Raw genomic sequence first — 21,638 nt, forward strand, 5'->3', positions numbered from 1 at the left:
CGACATTGGCACCACTTCCGGCACACTCACGGGAACATTCCAAACTGCTCTCTTCAAGGTCAAAAAGGTTTTCTCCTTAATTACCCTGCCCTGGGTTTGTTTACTCATGTTGAAAACTCATCGTCTAAGTATGACTGGTTCATTATCTCTCTTTAGGGAGCAGGGTGAGAAGCATTTAAAAAAAATAAAATACAGGACCTTACCTATTCAGGTACCTGAGAAAAACATCCATCATCCATGTGGTGCCTTGAGACTTCTTTAGCTGTGTAAACGGTCATTAGTACCTATGACCCAGCGCAAAAGGCCACCGATGGACAATCACCCCTTGCAAGGGCCTCTCTTCAAAGGAGGTTCCAAAGATGCCCAGGATAAGTCCCCTCCCGCCCCACTGCCCTGCTCCTGCCCTGAGCTGCAGACGCCAAGCCTCCTCCTGACCGACTCGCATGAGACACACCTGGCCACCTCAGGACCTCTGCACGGCTGCGTCCTGTGGCTGGCTCACTCTCATCCTCACGTCCTGGCCCCATGGCACCTCCGCTGAGAGGCCCCCGGACACTTACATTCACACCTCGTGGGTTTCTCTCCCACCAGGAGGGGCCGACATCCATCATTTACCGCCCTTCTCCCCCACGCCTCCAGGTGGAAGTCTGAGAGGCATCTGAAGTTAAGCTTGATTTTCTTGATTTTTTCATTCACACTGGTGCAAGACAGCCCTCTGCACCCCAAGGAATGGCAGCTGCCTCAAGCAGCCCAGGCTGAAATCCCTGGGGCCGCCCCGACCCGCCTCTCCCACACGCCCCACGTCCGGTCCACCAGCAAACCCCGCTGGCACCACCTCTGAGAGCACCTAGAGGCCCGGAGCCTCTCACCTCTCTCCAGCAGCCACCGTGCTGTCACCGAGGGCCCCGACGCCCCGACGGCCTCCAGGGCCCCACCCCACGCAGAGCAGATCCTCCTCAGGTGGGCGAGGCCTCCCTGCCGTCCTGGGAGCCTGAGCGGCTCTGCTCCGGTCTGACGGCCTCGCTGTCGCCCGAGAGAGGGCCTCCCCGACCTGGTCTATGCCAGCCCTGCCACCCGTCGTTCTGTCGCTTTGCCCTCTGGGTCCTCTTCCCAGAACTACCTGGCGCTGCTCCATCCCGGCCCAACAGCGCCCGGCTGTGTCAGGCGAGATGCAAGCTCTAGAATCTGCCTAGTCGCCGTGGCCCCCGAGCGCGCACCGGACACCCGTCGCTGCTAGGCACGCGGGAAACACCCGAGGTGTGAAAGGACAAGGACACAAAGAGCCAGCTGTGTCTGACCAAAGAGGTTAAAAACCTTACAGGCTCAGAGAATTAACATCCTGGGGGGACCCTGGGAGCCAGTTCACCCTGTGTTATTGTTTCTCTCGGCCACAGGGGAAACCTTCGTCACGTCTCACGCACACGGGGGCTGCGAGTCTGGAAACGCGCAGAAGGCTTGCCTGCTCGTAGCCGTAAGGCCGCTGCTGCTGGGCGGACGGGCCCGTCTGAGACGCTCGGTAGCTTCCATACTGCTGGCCTTGTCCCTGCTGGTAGCTGGAGTACTGCGAGGGGGCGCCCTGGGCAGGCCCTAGAACACATGCGGGAGCCGTGAGACCACCCCGGTGCCCCCGTCCCCCCGAGCCCCCGATGCCGGCACCTGTTCTCCCTCACATTAAACCCGTGCAGTGAAAGCGCCACAGCTGGCGGCTGCGCTGAGTCCCGCGAGGCTCGCAGCTGTGCTCCCACCCCCACCTGGACGGAGCCTGGGGGCCGCTCTCAGCGCCCCGGGCCTGCTTCCTGGGACCAGTTTACACCAGTCACGGTGGTCACTGTAAACACGAGAGTCAAACACACAGCAAATGGTGAAAACACGCGCGAGACGGTAATCGTGCCTCCGGAGCCTAAGTAGATGGTTTAGGAGAAACTGACAAAGGCTGAGTGTTTTTTCCAAAATTGGCTGTTTCTGGGGCTGGGGCAGGGGAAACACTGTGGTCCCAGAAAGAAGAAAGTGCTCAAAGCCAAAAGGATGGGGCACGTCCAAGGGCCACAGGCACCAACCTGAGCTCCCAAGAGGCAGGGCTGAGACGGTTTGAACAATAAAATAAAGAAGTTTGGATTGTAACTCAATATGTAAAATCAATACCCGTGAGCACCTACCAATATAAATAAAGGATCAATAACGAAGTGAATGGGGGGGAAGAGACCCATCTTCCCTACAGAAAAATTCCAAACTATCTATGTAGACCAGCGGTCCCCAACCTTTTTGGCACCAGGGACCAGTTTCATGGAAGACAATTCTTCCACGGACGGCAGGGGGAGGGGGGAATGGCTCAGGCGGTAATGCGAGTGATGGGGAGCGATGGGGAGAAGCAGATGAAGCCTCGCTCACTCGCCCGCCGCTCACCTCCCGCTGTGCGGCCTGGTTCCTAACAGGCGCGGACCGGTACTGGTCCACGGCCCGGGAGTTGGGGACCCCTGATGTACACAGTGCCCCCCCGAGTGGGGCTGGACCCAGTGACACCAGAGTCTGGAGGAGGAGAGGGAAGGAAGCCCGACACTGGGGAGGCCTGGCAGACACCCTTGACCATGTGACCAAGGCCATACTCAACGGAGGCAAGTCATGCCCACAGGAGGGGACGCAAAGGCACTTCGCCGTGGTCTTCTTTCCAAAACTCAGAACCCAGGCCAGACAAACCCAACCTGAGGGGGCATCTAGGAAGTGCCTGCCCAGCCCTCCTCAAAAGTGCCAAGGTCAAGAAGGACGAGGAAAGTCTGAGGAACTTTCGCAGCCCAAGGAGCTGTGGGGCTGATGTCATGTGGGATCGTGAACTGGTCCCGGACAGAGAAGGACATGCGGGAGAGCCAGTGAGATCCGAAGAAACTGGTTCAGTCCATGGCCACACACCAACGTTGGTTTCTTAGCTGTGACCACAGGGCCCCGGTAATGGACGAGGTTAACCGGAGTGGGAGGACTCTCAGTTTTCCTCACTGCTTTTCCAGAAATCTACAACTGTTCCAAAATAAGAAGCCTGCTGGGCGCCCACCGAATGACCGCGTTCCTGTGATGGCGCCCCCAACCGCTTACCATAGCCTTGCTGCTGCCCGGGGTAGCTCTGCTGGTTGGGATACTGCTGCTGGGAGTACGTCTGCTGCTGGGCTGTGCCCTGCTGGTACCCCGCCTGCTGCTGGCTGTACTGTGAGTTTCCTGCAGAGGGAAGGAGACATGAGCTCATTTCCAGAGAGCAATGGCAGCTCTGCTGTCCCTCGAGGCATGGACAGCTTTGGGTTCCCTAGACCGAGTCCACTGCTCCAGTACCTCTTCTTTTCCACAACAATTCAAATTATTTTATTATATTGGGTTGGCCAAAAAGCTCCTTCAGTTTTTAAGTAAAAATAAAACACAGTTTTCATTTTCACCAAGAACTTTATAGAACAACGTATTCACCGTTTTGTTCCACTACCTTCTGCCATTTTCCAGGTAACTTCATAATTCCATCTTCCCAAAACTTTTTATCCTTTTGAGCAAAGAACTGTTCCAGTTGCCTTTTACAGTCTTCCAAGGAATTGAAATTTTTTCCATTAAGGGAATTCTGTAAAGACCGAAAAAAATGGAAATCCAAAGGTGCAATGTCTGGTGAATACGGCGGATGAATCAGAACTTGCCAGCCAAGCTGTAACAGTTTTTGCCTGGTCCTCAAAAAAACATGGGGTCTTGCATTATCCTGATGGAAGATTATGCATTTTCTGCTGACTAATTCTGGATGCTTTTCGTCGAGTGCTGCTTCCAGTTGGTCTAATTGGGAGCAGTACTTGTTGGAATTAATCGTTTGGTTTTCCGGAAGGAGCTCATAATAGAGGACTCCCTTCCAGTCCCACCATATACACAACTTCACCTTCTTTGGATGAAGACCGTCCTTTGGTGTGGTTGTTGGTGGTTCATTTCGCTTGCCCCATTATCGTCTTCCGTTCCACATTACTGTACAGTATCCACTTTTCATCGCCCGTCACAATTTGTTTTAAAAACGGAACGTTTTGGTTACGTGTAAGTAGAGAATCACAGGAGGAAATACATTCAAGAAGGTTTTTTTCGCTTAACTCACGTGGAACCCAAACATCAAAGTGATTGACATAACCAAGCTGGTGCAAATGATTTTCAGAGCTTGATTTGGATATTTTGAGTATGTCGGCTATCTCCCGCGTGGTACAACGTTGATTGCTCTCAATTAATGTCTTGATTTGATCGCTGTCAACTTCAACTGGTCTACCCGACCGTGGGGCATTGTCCAGCGAGAAATCTCCACGTGAAACTTCGCAAAGCACTTTTGACACGTTCGATCAGTCACAGCACCTTCTCCATACACTGCACAAATCTTTTTTTGCATTCTGGTTGCGCTTTTACCTTTCTTGAAACAACAAAGCATAATAGGCCAAAAATGTTGCTTTTTTTCCTTCCATCTTCAATATTAAAATGGCTACACAAAAATTCACTAGTTTTGATTTTTTTTTTTAAATGCACAGATATGACAGCTGTCACATACAATCTAACAAATTTGTTTCAAATGAAGTTAAAGACAGCTAAGCGCTACTAGAGCCATCTTACAGGGAAACCGAATGAACTTTTTGGCCAATACAATGCCTTCTCTTACTATCTTATAGAAATACAAATATATCGCCAAAGTGAAGAGGTTAATGCAATTAAGACAAAGACCGATACCAGTGTTGTGGGTAAACTGTGTTCCCCAAAAGAGCTGTTGAGGTCCTGACCCCAGGAACCTGTGACCTTATTTGGAAATAGGGTCTTCGCAAATGTAAAGGGAGGTCGTACAAGGTTAGGCTGGGCCCTAATCCAGTGACTGATGTCCTTATAAGAAGAAGGAGATCTGGACGCAGACACAGGGAAAGGCCGTATGATCCCCACAGTTCAAAGGGACCCCAGAAGTTTTGGGACACCCTCGTTTTATTGGCAAACGTGCAAGCCAGGGTTCCAGCTCAGACCTGTAATGTGTTTTCCAGTGACTTTATGAATGAAAAGAGGCAGACGTTTGTCCCTGTGCTCTGCATCTGTATGTGGGTACAGTCCCAGAGATGCTTTAGGTTCACTTACTTTTTCTTTTCCCAGAGAAAATGGCTTAATTCTCATTTTCAAAAATCTAACTAGCCAGCCAGCACCCGTGCTAAAAGCCTCATTTTGGAAGAAAGCTCATGGTAAGAAAATAATTTGGGAGAGCAGTAAACGTATTACCAAATAATTACCAACAGTTGAGGGAGTATTAACAACCATTTAAAAATCTTTCTACACGTGTAATGGAAAAGAACCTAAAAAAAGAACATATATATACGTGTGTGTGTGTGTGTGTGTGTGTGTGTATAACTGAATCACTTTGCTGTACAGCTGAAACACAACACTGTAAATCAACTATATTTAAATAAAACTTTAAAAATAAATAAAAATCTTGTTATGAAGTCTTCCTAATGCAGGTCTTAAGAGTTTTAGATTGGTGTAGAGACTAAATTCCATTCCGTTTTCAAAACACCTTTATAAGAAGACCAATTTAAGTTTAGTTTCATCGTTTTCTTCAAAACCACAGTGCCTGGCCTTTAACCGCAGAGTGTGGGTCTTCCTCTGCGTGAGACCCCGTCCTCTAGCAGGAGCAGGCGGGGCGAGGGGACCCGGGGTGTTTACCTGCTGTGGCGCCTGACAGCCCGGAAAGGAGGGCTGCTTGTGGTTTTCTTGTTCTTGTCTTTGTTCTTAGTTAATTAAGTTTTTTATAGATTTGTTTTCATTTAAAAAATTTTTATTTTATTGTTTATTTATTTATTTTTTGCTGCGTTGGGTCCTTGTTGCTGCGCGCGGGCTTTCTCTAGTGGCGGCAAGCAGGGGCTACTCTTCGTTGCGGTGCGCAGGCTTCTCACTGCGGTGGCTTCTCTTGTTGCGAAGCACGGGCTCTAGGCACACGGGCTTCAGTAGTTGTGGCTCACGGGCTCTAGAGCGCAGCCTCAGTAGTTGTGGCATGCGGGCTCAGTAGTTGCGGCACGTGGGCTCAGTAGTTGCAGCACGTGGGCTCAGTAGTTGCGGCATGTGGGCTCTAGAGCGCAGGCTCAGTAGTTGTGGCGCACGGGCTTAGCTGCTCTGCAGAATGTGGGATCTTCCCAGACCAGGGCTCGAACCCGTGTCCCCTGCATTGGCAGGCAGATTCTTAACCACTGCACCAACCAGGGAAGTCCAGTAAAATGTAAGTATTTTAAAACTGGGATCCTGATAACGTACATTTTAGAATAACAGCTTTATTGAAAGCGAATTCACGTAGAAAGGCTTAAAACCCTATAAGGAAGTGCAATTTCCAGCTGCGCAGAACAACGAAGGAACACACGCTCTACAGCGCAGGCGAGCTCTTCTCCAAGGTGGGCTCTGAGGAATCTGCTGGGTTTTCCGATCGGTCACCATCTAAGGAAACACCCTGACAGCTGCTCCCTCCTCACAACCATGCCCGGTCCCAGCAACAACGGCTGATGGGACGGCCGATGGGATGGCCGACGGCCGAGGAGGCCGTCAGCGACCAGTGGAGACCCAGGTTCACTGTCTTTGTGAGAAACGCATCGGAGAAATTCATCAGAGACTTGGCAGGTTTTCTCCAGGGTTTCAGAGTTTTGGGGTCAGCCTGCATATTCTCATGTCTTACAGCCCCTTTTCTCTTTCTAGTATAACGGGTAAAGGAGCTAATTCACAGCAGCAGCCGCCGTGGCCTAGACACAGCTGGCGTGCAGGGGATGAGAAGCCGACACAACTCTCACGCACCCAGAAAAACCTTCTCTTGGCCCCGGGGCCAAATCCCAGCAGAAGACGGACCTGTATGGACAACTCTGAAAGGGGAGAGGCAGGACTTCTTTGAACAAGCCTGAGCGATTCTCAGGAGGGTTTCGTGGGAGCAGCAGAGCTGGGGAGCCCAGACTGTTCTTCCTAGAACAGCCTGGGACAGCGACGGCGGCTCCAGGGCCTTCCCTCCACCACCGGCAGGTACAATGACGTCTCTTGTTTTTCCTCTCCTTTTCATTTGTTTCTATCTTTAAGAATCTTGCAACATTCTGTGACGTGGCCGTGAAAAAAGGAACCACTTATTTGTGAAAGAAGAGGCTGGTGTCGTCATTAGACGTGGCAGGAACGTGGCCGTAGAACAGCCAGAGGCGCTAATGCACAAGGGTGACCGACCCGTCTATACAGCCTCGTTGCCAAGCAAGGATGAGCCTCAGGGACCCGTGTGGCAGCCGTTCAGGGCGGAGCCGTCCCCACCATCCAAACGCCCAATCACAGTCACCATCGCCATGGGGAGAAACGCCCCAAACAGCGGTGCTGCCACCCCAGGACTGGGGGCTGTGGGTGGGGCTGGGCGGCCACAGGGTTAGTGCTTTGATTTTCAGTAAGTTTGACTTCTAAATGGCCATTCAGAAATAAAAAAACAAACCAAGTCCGTCTTCAACAGGTCCGGGGAGGAAGGCCCCCTCCCCCGCCCGGCCGCATCCTCTCCACCGCTGTCCCAGGTATTTCTCCAGAGGCTGTTTACCATGTGGGTGCTCTTAGCGCCCTTTGTTTTACACAGCAGGCGGCACCCAGACACCCTGGTCCTGTACACCTGGCATGACCCAGGGGAACGTGCCACAGAAGCGCCCTGGACGTGTCACAGCGGACACCGGCTCTGTCCAGCCTTTGCTCCTGCAAACCTCGGACAGGAAATGCCGTCGGGACTTCCAGGTCTCCTCTGCAGTGGCCCCGACAGCAACAGTGTCCTGCTCGGCTGGGTCAGCCACACCCTGGCCCCTTCCTGACACTGGTCCTCTCATTCCGGGGACACCACAGGGCTCCTGCCAGATACCACCTCCTGTGCACAGCCCCAGGACCAGCCCCCCGTGCCCCTTGGGGTTCCCCATCCCGCTGGGGGGCAAATCTAATTACTAGAAAGGTCTTTGTGTTTGCTTCAGGCTACCCCCTTACTGCTCCCACCCAACACCCTGCCCTTCTCAGGGCCACAGGCCACTCATGTGCCCAGTTCTCCTCAAAGCAAACTCCCCCCCCGCACCTCTCACCCTAAACAAGACCCGGCAGGCCACCCGCTGCGATGGCCGGTACGTGTTAACACGTGCAGGGCTCATCAACAAGGTGGAACAAAATGCTTCCAGATCCAGGAGGGAACTGTGCCACGTGCCACACGTGCCTTAAAAGAAGTCAGTCACTGAATGTTTTAGCAAACTCCTCATCAATTATGAAAGACAAGCGTACGTAACCCAAAGCCAGGGTACAGAACTCTGCACTTCAGACTTCAACAAGCTTGTCCTGGGAAGCAGCACGCGAGGCAGGCGGGGGCCCCTCCTGTGGAGGAGGCTGAGCCCTGCTTTCCTGGAGGGGGAGGGGAGCAGCGGTGGGGGAGGGGAGCAGCGGTGGGGGAGGGGAAGTGGGGAGTTAGTGTTTACTGGGGACAGAGTGTCAGTTTGGGAAGATGAGAAGGTTCTGGAGATGACGTGGTGATGGTGGTCGCACAACAATGTGAATGTGCTTAGTGCCGCAGAACTGTGCCCTTAAAAATGGTTAAAATGGTAAATTTTACGTTTTTTACAACTTAAAAAAAGTCACCCCAAAAGTCACATTTTCGAGTCACCTGTTCTGTACGTATCATCTGTCTTTTCCTCTCCGGGCCCCTGGCAGCCTTGCCATTGTCCCCAATTCTGACGTCCAGACCTAGGCCCAGGACCACGCCACGCTCTGAGCCTAATGGCTCCTCTCCTCTCGGGGCCCCTGGGGCGGCGGGAAGTCCCCACACCCGAGAACCGTGTGAGAACCGACTATGCCTGCTTCTTCCCAAATCCGTGTTTGGTGACATCGCCTCGGCGGCTTTATTGGCGCCTGGCCCCCATCTCCATACGCCCCGCGCCCGTCGGGCCCGGAACCTGAGGCCCGGCCGCCTTACCGCCCTCGTAGTAGTGCTGCGTGGACTCCTCAAACGACCGGTCGTAGCTCTGCTCCGTGTAGGACGCCGGCTGGTAGGCATAATCGCCATGTCCTGCAAGCAAACGGGGTGCCCTGCAGTCAGCGGAGGCCCCAGCTGCCCAGACCCAGGAGAGACCGCATGAACTCAGCCGTCGGGTCAGGAGACCCCGGTGCTGGGCGCGGTCCGGTTTCCTTAGACGGAACCCCCGGGGGCACTTCCTGCCGTCTGGCAGCCGCGGTCCCCTTAAAGTGCAGACGGCCACCTGCTCCTCGGGGCAGCGTGAAGATCAACGAGCCACGGTTTACAGAGTGTACTCGGTGCCCGACGCGTGACACGCACGTGGACGTCAGCTCTTAATGTCGCTACACGGTCACCGTCCCCCCGCCGGCTCCGTTCGGAGTGCATGACACCTCGTGAGGCCCGGCCACCATCACACAGAGGGGCCACGGCTGGCCCTGCCCCGGTCTTGGCCACCTCCCCGGCGCCAGACCTGCTCACGCACCCCTGCCTGGGGGGGGGTCCTCCCCAAATCCCACCCGTCCTCTGTGGCCATGTTAAATGCCACCTCCACAAATCCTGGGGCCATTTAAAGATGCCTGAAAGATGACACGGAAAAGGAAAATAAGCTGCAGAAGTTGTAACAGAGCAGCTGGGAGGGGAGTGTTACGAGACAGACAGTCGGCTCAGGTCTGTCACCTTCCTGAAAGCATCTCACAATGAGCTCGTGTCCATCCTCAGGACGCTTATGTCCATCCAGAGGACTGCGCACCCAGCCCCAGGGGGGCCAGTGCCGGAAGCTCCTCTCAGCAGAGACCAGCCACCCACCCCCAAAGGGGACTCCGGGTGCTTTGCTGGCGGATGTCGGGGGCTCTGGGGTCTGAATTGGGGACGAGCAGGGAGCAGTGGATGGAAGCCACTGCAGCCTCACCGTCAGGGTAGTACTGCTGGCTCATGGGCTCCGAGGCGGCCTGGCCGTGGCCATACTGCTCGCCGCCGTAGTACTCCTCCTGGCCCAGGTACTGCTGGGATGAGCCTAGGGGACAGCGCCGGACGTCACCTCCCCGAGCCCCAGAACCTCCCCACCGGGCCCCCAATCAGAGGACACTCCACCAGGCCCGCCCAGGGGACACGGGGAGGCCTGCCCCACGCACTGCACACACTGACCCTCCCCCACCGGTTCCCTGCACCGGGGACGGGGCCTCACCTTGCTGGGAGGGCCGGTAGGGCGCCATGGGCCGCTGCCCCATCATGCTGCCCGCCTGCCCGCTCTGGCCCATCATGGCCATGGACTGGCCCTGGTAGTGCTGGCTCCCGCCCTGTGCCGCGCTGTAGTGGGACGAGGCTGCCTGCTGGTGCATCATGGACACTGGGGGACACGACAGACCCCGCGTAACCCAAGAAGCTCCCGGGCGGCACCCCGCAGACCCGCCTGAGCCCTCCTCCCGGGCTGGGCCTGTGAAGCTCCGCCCCGCGAGGCCACGCCTCCCTTCCTGCCAACGCGCCTTTGGGCAACTCATAAAATGTGAAATGCCGGCCCCCACGCCCCTAACTCCCCAAGGCTGGTCCCAGAGGAGCCTATCGCCTCGCCCTCCCCCGAGACTCGGGCCTCGAAGGCTCCGGTGGGGACTCCGCCTGCCTGTCCTTTCCTGCCACCCCTGCTCGGGACCCTCCAGGGCAGCACCGTCCAGCACAGGGGACGTGAGCCACGTCAGAGAATGAAAAGAAACAGGGGAAATCTATTTCAGTGACATTTTATTTGACTCAATATATCCAAACTAGATTGTTTTCAATATGTAATTAACGTAGCGAGAGCTAAGGAGATACTTCACCTCCTCTTTTTCTGTTCTAAGCCTTTGAACCCCGGTGCGTCTGACTCTCGTGGGACACCCCAGTTGGGCCCTGACGCTTCCCAAGTGCTCAAGGCCCCGCAGCCCCACCTCCCCACAGCCTCCCACTCCTGGGCGATGGCTGCCACCCCTCCTCAGAGCCTCCCCTGAAGCCGCCCTGGGAGCAGCCCAGCCCCCGCCCCGCCCCTCGGGAGCTGCCGGAGGAGGGTGGCCCTGGGGACCACACTGGCCTGCGCTGGAGGGAGGCGGGGTCTCTGGGGTCGGTACCTGGGTTGGACTGCATGTTGATGTTGGCCCGGGACACGTAGCTGCTGATGGCGCCCTGGCCCTGCAGGGGGATGCTCTGCGAGGCCGGTCCCGAGTGGCTGTAGCCGGGCCCCGAGCCGTGGCCGCTGCCGGACATGCTCATGGAGGTGGTGGGCAGCGTGCTCTGCGCCGTCTGCTGCAGGGTCACGTGGTTCGGACCTGCCAGGGCGGGGGTGGGGGGTGGCGGGGGGGCTGAAACCCACCAAAGACCACCTCTGACGGCAGCCCTGGCCTCGCGCTAGGGCCCCCCCCCGCCCCCCGGGCCAGCTTCCTTCACGCGGCTGTGGGGAGGGAGGCTGACCATGGTCAAGGGCGCAACGAGCGAGGGACACGGGCGCGTGACCAGGAAATGCACACACGTGCTGAGCGCGCAGAGGGGCCGCCTGTTCCCTGTTACCTTTATCAATGGTTCCCGATGGCTAGTGGCGGTTCTCAACCCAAGGACAGGAGCCCCACACGGAAGCCCGCGCTCTGAGGTGACGCAGCCCCAGTTCGCAGGGGACCTGGAATAAGGGCCTTATCCCTCCGCGTGTCACCCTGAGCACGTGCGCCTGCAGCAGGGCCTCCTGTAGGAGAGGGTCCCCACCGCGGGGGCCGGCCACCCGGGAGTCCAGTTGGTGACCCCGTTGTTCCCCGGAACCAACCCAGAGCCCAGCGCGCCCAGGGCTGCTCACCGTTGCCGATCTGGGCCTGCATGAGGGAGGATGGTGGCAGGCCCGCGCCGATGGCGTCGCTGAGGCTGCCCTGCGAGTGCAGGCCCTGGCCCGAGCCGCTCTGGGACAGCCCTCCGGGGCCCAGCGCCAGGCTCTGGGTTGGCGGCTGTGGCAGCGGGAAGGGCACCGAGAGGGTTAGCGTGGAGAAGGGCCACCAGGAGCCGCTCCGGGGCCTCAGCCGCCCTGAGACCCACAGCCATACTCCACGGCCGCCGGCCATCACCTCCAGGGTGGGACACCGCCCTCACGCAGCTGGACGCTGCTGACGGCCGGCCCGGACACCTCAGGCCAAGACGGAAATGCTATGCCAAGTGTTCCCCAGGCTATCAACACACACTTGGAGGTTCAAAGCCAGGCCCCCCTTTCCTGGGACTCAGGGAGCTGCATCCACCTCACCTTGCCCACACCCCTCCCCACCCCTCTTGGTCTCAGCTGGCCAGCCGTCTCTGGCCCTCACACCCCCTGTGCCCCAGGGCCCTTGCACAGCCTGTCCTGTGCCTCAGCACCAGGTTCCCAGGGCGCTCCCCCCACACCCCCAAGCCCACCTCTGATCACAGGAGGCAGACGGGAGATGGAGCTTACCAGTGACCCCTGGCAACCTCACCTCCCAGATCTGGACCAGAGAGCAGCCCCGAAGGCTTGGACAACGCTGTCTACACCTGGGCCCCCCACCCCGCGGCAGGCACTCACGGCGGGCAGCAGGGACTGCATGTTCTGGTTAGAATCGGCGATCGTGGCCAGGTAGACCAGGTTCCGGTGCAGGATCTGCTGGTACCTGCAGGCGAGGGCGTGGCTGAGGGGAGGAGGCTGCCCTGCCCTGCAGCCAAGCCCCTCCCCGGGCAGGGGGGTACGCGGGCAGGCGGCACAGTGCTCTGCGGTCCAGGATGGGGTAGGGGGGGAGACCCCCGACTTGGTGGCCAAGGGGGAGTGGCTACCGGGTCTGTTCAGAGAATGGGGGGGGGCAGGTCAGGGGGAGGTGGGGCCCGGTGGACACAGGAGGGGCTGCCAGGGCACGAGCCTCCTCGGGCGGACCCGGCACTGAGCTAACTGGATACCCAGCCCCTGCAGAGGCACTCACAGTGCCCGGCCCTGGGGTCACACGAGGTCCCACCTGGAGGAGCTTGCTGTCCCCTGGTGCGGCTGGCCTGCGCCCCCCAGTGGTCCCCTCTCCCCCACACTCCCACTTCCCTCCAAACCTGCCCACCTCTCCCTGGGGAGCCGCCCGGGGAGCTGACCCAGCAGCTTAGCTGACCCCGAGGCCCCCCTCGCTCAGGCCCCCAAGGCCCAGAGGCGGCCGGGAGGGGCGAGGGCAGCCACGGCCACTCACTGGGTGCACTCGGCCGTCTTGCCCTTGCTCTGGTAGTCCAGGATGCACTGGATCAGGTGGTGGTTCTCGTCCAGCATCTGAAGGAGAAGCAGACGCGAGCGGGGGGACACGGTGCGTCCGCGGGCAGCCCGCTGCGGGGCTCGCGAGCCCCGGCTCACGAGGCCCAGCGGTGCCCATCAGCAGAACTGCCCCCTCACGGCCCCAGCCAGCAGGGCCGAGCACCTTCCACATACCTGTGCCAAGCACGCAGCCCTGCAGGCGCCAGGGCCCATCCCTACCCCCCCGCGCCCTACGCCCCCAGTCCAGGTTCTCACTCCGCACAGGAAACCCACAGCCTGCAGGACCCGTTTTCTAGGGCCCTTGGCCCCGGTGCTTCTGTCCAGCAAGGGTGGACCCAGAGTCTGGGGTGTGAGGCCCACAAATCACGGCCACACGGTGGGGACTGCGGGGGAGGCAGCCTGCACCCCTGCGAGCATCTCCTAGACCCACGAAGCTGCTGTTCCAGGACGGCCACTCGGCGACAGCACCTGGGCGGCCCGCGGAGACCAGGGGGGGACAGAGGCCGCAGAAAGGGGAGGAAGGTCGCGTGGGAGCGTGGGAGGGGCCGCACATGGCCGGCCAGGAGGCCTGGCGTGGACACTGCCCACCGGGACGTGGGGCGGGGGTGGAGGGACCCAAGCGCCGAGGGCCTGCCCCGCCACTGCCTTGCTCGCCTCTCCCTTCCCGCTCAGCCCCTGAGTCTTCAGGATTGATTTCCCTTGTTCGGGTTTTTTTAGTTATAACCTCCTCCTCTATGCTTGAGTGTTTTCTCCCCACTGCGGAGATGATGCCCAAGTTCAGCCATTCCCACCCTGGCCAAGGAGCCGGCCCGAGACAGGCAACCACCAGAGGGCGCTCTGGGCTGGGGCTGCCGGTGGAGCCCACCCACAGGCAGGCGATCAAACCCAGGGGGACAGGGCATCCCGGCCGTTTGCCCAGGAAGACTTCCCCAGGTGAATTAAGAAAGGAAACAACCACCAAAGGCCATGTCGTCTCCCTCTCAGAGCCACCCTTAAAAGGCTCCACGGGCTCTACCTCCCGGCCTCACGATGCCCCGCAGGAGTCCTCTCCCAAGGCCACACCCTCCGCACGCACGGATGTCCATTGCAGCGTCACTCGTGTCAGCTCGAAAAAGGGGGGACGCCAAATGCTCAATGACAGGAAACCACAGGATGAGATGTTAACCAGACATTACGAACGTCTTCGTAGTTTTTACAAGCAGGAGAAAACGTTACACTGCTAGGATTTTTTTTTTAAGCAAGGTACTAACTCCACTGAGATGAAGTCTTCCATAACTTCACCTCAGCGAAGTTATGGAAAAAAGACCAGGACACGCTGGGGGGAGGATGGCGGGCTGGGTGTGCGCTGAGGTCCAAACCCTCCCAGACCTGGCTGGTGGGAAAGGGATGAAGACGGTAACCCTTCACCAGGACAAAGTGAACACAGCTGAGACAGCAGCGCAGGCAGCAGGATTCTAGAAGCGGAAGCAACTGGAAGAGCAAGAACTGAATTAGCAGAAGCCAGGGTGCCGGATGTGACACAGACCCACACTGGGGACCCACCAGGCGTGGGAGGGTTGAGACTCTGGGACCTTCCCCACAGCTACCTGGCAGGAGTCCCCAAGGGGGGATTCAGGGAAAATGACCAGCCCGGGAGGAAAGTGCCAGACATCGACAGCAGGGGGACACCTCTAGCCAAGACCTCAGATGGGTGACCCGCACCAGCGTTCCCCGGAAGCCTGTAAATTAGATCCAACAAAACCAGCGACAGAGGCAAAAAGCTGGGGGAGACGAAGATTATGCAAGAAGGAAACTTAAAATACAAAAAGAAAGAAAACCCAACTATTATTAATATTCTCAAAGATAAAAGAAGTTATTGGATCTATTTTTTTTAAAAAGACGCTATTAAACAGAACAGAGAACAAAAAGAGCTCTGGGGTATTTAAAATATATCGACTACAGCAGAAAAATCAACAGGAGAGTTGGAACATGAAGTAGTAGAAAACTCCTAGACAGCGGAGCAAAAGACCAATGTAGAAAACAGAAAGGGTAATGAAATTGAAGAACAACCCAAATGGCCAAAAACAATTCTTCTAGGACTTTCTGAAAGACAGGAAGGAAGAAAGTCATCCAAAAATAATTGTGCAAGGGACTTCCCTGGCGGTCCAGTGGTAAAGAATCCGCCTTCCAATGCAGGGGACGTGGGTTCGATCCCTGGTCTGGGAACTAAGATCCCACATGTTGTGGGGCAAGTAAGCCCGCGCGCCTCACCTAGAGAGCCCGTGTGCCGCAAACTACAGAGTCCATGCCCTCTGGAGCCCGTGCACCATAACCAGAGAAGAGAAAACCCGCATGCCACAACTAGAGAGAGAAAAAATCTGCACACCACAACTAGAGAGCAGCCCGTGCGCCACAACGAAGACTCCGCGCCACAATGAAAGATCCCGCATGCCGCAACTAAGACCCGACGCAGCCAAATAAATAAACAAATAAATAAATAAAATTTATAAAAAACAAAAATAATCGTTCAAGACTTTTCCTCAGAACTTGAAGGATGTGAAAGTCCAGATGGAAAGGTTCTCAAAGGGCCCAGCTTGACAAACACACTGGGGCACAGAAAGGCCCTAAAAACGAATGGCGTGAACACCACAGTACTGAGCACCTCCACACAGGATAGAAGCTTCGGGCAGCAAAGGAGCAATGACCCAGTTCCGAGGGAGACTCTACAGGAGTGACGACAGGATCAAAAGCGGGAACCCCTGAGTGATGACCAAATCCTCGAGAGACTTCCAGAGGAGGGATGACAGGAGCCTAAGGGAGACACTGAGGAGGGATAACAGAACTTGAGAGAGACTTCACGAGGGGAGACACCCCGATCCTGAGGGAGATTTCCTGAGGAAGGATTAGCCAATTCTGACGGGGACTTTCTGAAAAGAATAACCTGACTAAAGGTGTCTTTCAGAGGAGAAAGACTGACAGACCACCTGAGCTGAGGAGGCTTCCATGGCTGGAAGAAAGTCTGGGATAAACTAGTGAGAAGTGATTAAAAAGAAAGTGAGGGGTCTTCCCTGGTGGCGCAGTGCTTAGGAATCTGCCTGCCAATGCAGGGGACACGGGTTCGAGCCCTGGTCTGGGAAGATCCCACATGCCGCGGAGCAACTAGGCCTGCGCGCCACAACTACTGAGCCTGCGCTCTAGAGCCCACGAGCCACAGCTACTGAAGCCCATGCGCCTAGAGCCCGTGCTCCACAACAAGAGAAGCCACCGTAATGAGAAGCCCGCACACCGCAACAAAGAGTAGCTCCCGCTCACCACAACTAGAGAAAGCCTGCGTGCAGCAACGAAGAAACAAAGCAGCCAAAGATAAATAAATAAAAATAAATAAATTTATTTTTTTTTAAAAAGTGAGATTGCCAACTCCAGGGAAAAGACTGGGCAGGAAAAATCATCATGTGATCCTGCATGGAACAACAGTTATATCATCACAGCCAGAGGTGAATCTATCCCAACCACCAGGAAGCCATACTGGGGCAACGGGAGCACAGGTGTGTGGTGGGGGAGGGGCATGCAAATGCGCCAAGTCCCCCTTTTCCATCATCATCATGCGAGGCCAACAAACGTTATGGACTGAGTATTTGCTGTCCCACCAGAACTCCTACGTTGAAGCCCTAACTCCCAATGTGATGGCACCTGGACGTGGGGCCTTTGGGAGGTAATTAGGTTTAGATGAGGTCGTGGGGGTAGAGCCCCCATCAGGAGATCACTGTCCTTGTGACAAGGAGACAACACCGGAGCTTCCTCGGTCTGCTGTGTGAAGACAGCAAGAAGATGACGGTCTGCAAGCCAGGGAGCAGGTCCTCCCTGGGAACCAACTCTGCCACCACCTTGGTCTCGGACTTCCAGCCGCCTGGCTGTGACTAATGAATGTCCATGGTATTCTGTTATCACAGCCTGAGTGGATTAAGTCAACAGACAATGCTTAAAGCTAAAAGCATTCAAGAAGTAGCCACTTGGTTTAGCGATGATGGGAGCCAGAGCGTGCTGCTGGGAGGTGGGAAACAGCACAGGGGTGGAAGCATGACCCCTAATTTTTAATACAAGCTCCACAGCACTATTTGATTCTTTATGTGCAGGCATGGTTTTGATGAGTAACCTAATCTAACCTAAAAACAAGAAATAAGTGACAGGAGGGAAACCCTGGCTCTCTCCAGATTGGAGATTACACATACAGACTTTATTTCTTATATGCATTTGTGTTCACTGAAATTTCTAAGAGAGGCGTTTGTTACTGTTATCATTTAAAAGGTGATTTTATTTTTATTATTTTTTTAAAGTTTCTTTTTTTGATCTTCAAAATTTTTTTACTTAATTTTTTCCTTTTTTCTATTTCTTTAATATTGGAGTATAGTTGATTTACAACATCGTGTGAAAGGTGATTTTAAAGTGTCTGGGATTGCCAGGGCTGGGTGGGTCCAGGGGCTTACCTACTCTTCTCTCTACCTGGTGTGTGTCTAAAAATGTGTATCCGTAGTACATAGCTGAAAAATAAAGACACCACTTACACTGACGGGAGGATTAGCAATCCACTTCTTCATGTACTTATTGCAGTCTCCTGAGCTTTCTCACAGGTGATTCTGTGTATTCTTGCACCAGAAGGCACGTCCCTCACTCTCTGCCCTCTTGGGAAGCCTGATTTTCTATAGATTCAGGGCTGACGGGGCAGGTGACGTCACAGAGAAAGGCTCTGAAGCCTGAGGGCTGAAACCCAAGTGCCAGGCGTGGCTGAGGGCCTCCGGAGGCGAGGATGCTGGGGGCAGACAGCAGAGACGGTGGCCACACCATCTGGAGGAGCTGGAGCTCAGCATCGAGGGCCACAGCCACCGAGTGGTGGTGAGATCCCCATCTCTGAAGGCCTGTCCTAGGCCCAGGCAAGCACGACGGAGAGGTGGCCAGACCCCACTCATGCTCACAGTGGAGCAGGCAGCAGGCGGCCAGAGTTGGGGAGAGATGGCCGTGGGCACACGTCTGCTTGGTGCCACAAGGCGGCAGCGTGTCGATCATGATTTTAGCAGCGGACATCCCGGGGGGCACCCAGGGATGGTGTCTGGGCTGTGGCTGGAAAGCTGACCGGGAACGTGCCGGCGGAGGCGAGAGGAAGGGCAGCCCAGGTGGAGGGGACAGCACAGGTAAAAGGCCTGGTGGAGCATGGCACGTCCAAAAATGGAGACAAAGTTCCAGGAACCTGGAGAAGAGGGTGTGGCACGTCGGAGACGGGAAACGGTGGGGCAGCTGAGGGACAGGGAGTCCTGTGCCCAGCAAAGAGGGTGACTTTCTGAACCTCAGCCGGGGCTGACTGCAGAGGCTGATGGGACCAAGGTCACAACACACATGGCGCATCCGTTACCCGCTGCTGCATCACAAACATCCCCATGTGCCGCGGTGAAAGCACCAGTTCCTTAGCGCTCGTGATTCTGGGCTGTCGGGGCGGGTCTGCTGCGGGTCTCACGTGGGCTCTGCACTGGGGTCAGTTCGGGGCCTCCTTCTGCACGTGGTCATCTGGTGGCCTCAGGGCTCCGAGAGGGCGCCCGAGAGCACAGGCCTCACACCAAGCCTCCGTCGTGCTGGCTGGCGTCTCAGCGGTCAGGGCATCACGAAGCCAAGCCCAGGGTCCCCGTGGGGGCGGGAACACGGGTGCAGACCCGGGGGGGGGGTCCTTCCTTGGCTGCTGTTTCTGTGACAATCGACCACAGGCTTTACAAGGGACTGGACTCGGCTGTGAGGGAACTGACGACCGACGTGGGAGCTCCGCTGCCCGTGGGCCTGCCTGGCCGTGAGGACACGCAGGCGAGGACACAGGGCCCGGCTCAGGGGACACGTCTGGGGCTGCGGGCGCCACACGTGGGGTCCGGACTGGGTGGGTGAGGGAGTGAGGATGACAGGGAAGTGGGAGGGCGAGGGACTGGGGGCCCTAGAGACCACAAAGGGCTGGGCTGGGGTCACCGGGGGAACCTGGGTGAGGATCTCTGAAGGGGGAGCGGCCCCTCATGACAACCCTGGAATAGGGGCCACAGAGGGGCCTGGAAGCCCTGGGGCTTGCTGCTGAGGGGGGCTCAGGTCACCCCACAATGGGCAGAAAGACCCTTCACAACCTCCCTGTGGCTGTTTTTGTAATTAACAAAGGTTGCTGCCCTTTAAGTGGGACGGGCTGAAGTCCAGGTAGCCCCAAGGGAAGGGTGGGCCTTGCACCTCCCACCCTCGGCTGCCATTCCAGCCAACCTCAGATCGTTCTGGAAGCATCCCCCGGCCCCCCCCTCCGCTGTGTGCACACAGGGAACATTCCCATCCCGCTGGTCTCCCATCCTCCCTGATATCTTGGAGACTGTCCCGTTTCAGCCACAAAGATGCCCCCCTCATTGTTTCCTAGGCTCCAGAGAATTCCATGGAACAAACACGTGGTACTCAGTCAGTCTCTGGCTTCTGTAGCTACAGACAAGGCCACAGTGCATGCCCCCCACACATGGGGTGGACTCCACGGGAGATCATTCCTGGGAACCACCCGAGGCACGAGAGGGACAAGCCCGGGGCCAGCTGGAGAGCTGGGTGAGCGTCACCAGGCGGCTGAACCCTTCTCCCCACCGCAGCGCTCGGAGCGGGCGCCGCTAACTGATCAGGGCTTCTCCCCACCGCAGCGCTCGGAGCGGGCGCCGCTAACTGATCAGGGCTTCTCCCCACCGCAGCGCTCGGAGCGGGTGCCGCTAATCGATCAGGGCTTCTCCCCACCGCAGCGCTCGGAGCGGACGCCGCTAACCGATCAGGGCTTCTCCCCACCGCAGCGCTCGGAGCGGACGCCGCTAACCGATCAGGGCTTCTCCCCACCGCAGCGCTCGGAGCGGACGCCGCTAACTGATCAGGGCTTCTCCTCCCCAGCGCACGGGCAGCCACCACCGCAGGGGACGCACGGGCAGCCACCACTGCAGGGGACGCACGAGCGGTGCCGGCGCCGCAGACTCTGCTCACGGACGCTGACAGGACCCCTTCGAACATTTACCTGATTGGAGAATCCGTGAATCAGGTGTGTGGGTTTCAAAAAACCCCAAACGTTACTCCCCCCCCCCCGCCACGAGGCCCCCGCCTCGTGGTCCTACCTGTGTGTGACACACGTGTTCAACTTCCAAAGACTCTAAGGACGCGATAAGACACGTTAACGTGGACACAACTGCAAACACACGTCCACCTTCCTCAAGCGACTTGGGGCCACCTCCTGTCTCAGTCACCACCGCTCCGCCCCCGTGAGCGCGGCTCCCTCTGCCTCTTCACAGGACCCTGGACTCGAGGTGGTTTCCTGTGGTTTGGAATCTCCTCCCCTTCAGAATCCACTCATCGCTTCCAGTCAAGGCTCCGATCAAAAGGCTGAGACTGTCACTTGCAAGGTCACGTGCCTTCCTGTGCCAGGTGGTCACGTCTCACCACAAGCGCAACCGTGAGGACCCGACGACAACGTCATCCTCCTTTAAACAAGGAACCTGCGGCCCAGCAGGGGGCTGGGCTGTGCGCTGTCACAGCCGAAGGAGAATCTGAGCCCAGGAAAACACGCCCCCCAGCTCCACGGGACTCCACCCTCACCCTTATCCCAGGGCCCACTGCCCGCCCTCCACCACTGCTACAAGAAGAACCCTGAGCAGCCCCGGTGCGGTCGCCCATCTGCTCAGGACCGAGACCACGTTTCCGGAGCCTTCGCGGCAAAAACATCTAGCACCTTCTCCCTGGAGCCTTTCGACTCCCGTCACGTTCACATGGCAGGGTGCGCGGTCGTGGTGCCCGCCACAGATCAGGAGGTCCAGGCTGGCCCGACTCTGCCCAGGTCCTGCGACCTGGGGACATCAGCACCAGGCCCCCCTCACTCGGGGGTGCGACGGCAGCTCCTACTCGCAGCCCGGGGATCGCAGGTGACTCCCAGCACAGAGGCCGGTGCCCAGGCCCTGACCACTGGCCCAGGGAACAGGCTAGGGGCAGAGGGCCGGGCAGTGGGGATACATCAAGTGAGTGTCACATGGCCCCTGACTGCGGCCCCTCCCTCTGCCTCCAGACTCTGGAAGACAGACACAGCCCTGGAAGAGGCAGGCGACTGCTTTAGGAAGGGATGGGTGGACCTTACCCAGGTGCTTCCATCGTCCACCAGAGGGCACCCGGGGCAACACCTGCGTTGGAGCAGCGCCTGCAGGAGGGCTCTGTGCCAGGTTTCACTGGGCAGAGGGGACAGAGGCCTGGCGGTGGCTGTTCCCTCCCGGAGAATACACTTCCCCACCCGCAGGGGCTGCACTCAGAGCCTCCACAGGGCAGGTTCAAGTGTGCTCAGGGGCACCACCCTGGCCCGGGTCCCATCCCCGCCCCTCCCCAGGGCTGGCCCCAAGGACCAGAGTGAAGGGACAC

At 57.3% G+C, this 21,638-nt stretch overlaps 1 protein-coding gene across 3 annotated transcripts in view; it reads right to left on the reverse strand.

Moving 5' to 3' along the window:
- Positions 1 to 21,638, reverse strand: part of SS18L1 (SS18L1 subunit of BAF chromatin remodeling complex) — a 28,745-nt gene that overhangs the window by 3,065 nt on the left and 4,042 nt on the right. For 2 of the 3 annotated variants that reach the window (XM_068565398.1, XM_068565400.1), the window contains exons 2-10: positions 13,171 to 13,247; positions 12,534 to 12,618; positions 11,805 to 11,949; positions 11,092 to 11,289; positions 10,182 to 10,343; positions 9,906 to 10,010; positions 8,957 to 9,049; positions 3,085 to 3,204; positions 408 to 1,587 (exon numbers count right to left, since the gene is read on the reverse strand). In XM_068565398.1, the coding sequence (XP_068421499.1) occupies positions 1,373 to 1,587; positions 3,085 to 3,204; positions 8,957 to 9,049; positions 9,906 to 10,010; positions 10,182 to 10,343; positions 11,092 to 11,289; positions 11,805 to 11,949; positions 12,534 to 12,618; positions 13,171 to 13,247 (1,200 nt within the window). In that variant the 3' untranslated portion in view covers positions 408 to 1,372. Of the gene's footprint in view, positions 1 to 407; positions 1,588 to 3,084; positions 3,205 to 8,956; positions 9,050 to 9,905; positions 10,011 to 10,181; positions 10,344 to 11,091; positions 11,290 to 11,804; positions 11,950 to 12,533; positions 12,619 to 13,170; positions 13,248 to 21,638 lie in introns of those variants that run through there. The other variant, XM_068565399.1, reaches the window with a different exon arrangement.

The sequence above is a fragment of the Eschrichtius robustus genome, chromosome 16, assembly GCF_028021215.1.
Source record: "Eschrichtius robustus isolate mEscRob2 chromosome 16, mEscRob2.pri, whole genome shotgun sequence".
Taxonomy (NCBI): domain Eukaryota; kingdom Metazoa; phylum Chordata; class Mammalia; order Artiodactyla; family Eschrichtiidae; genus Eschrichtius; species Eschrichtius robustus.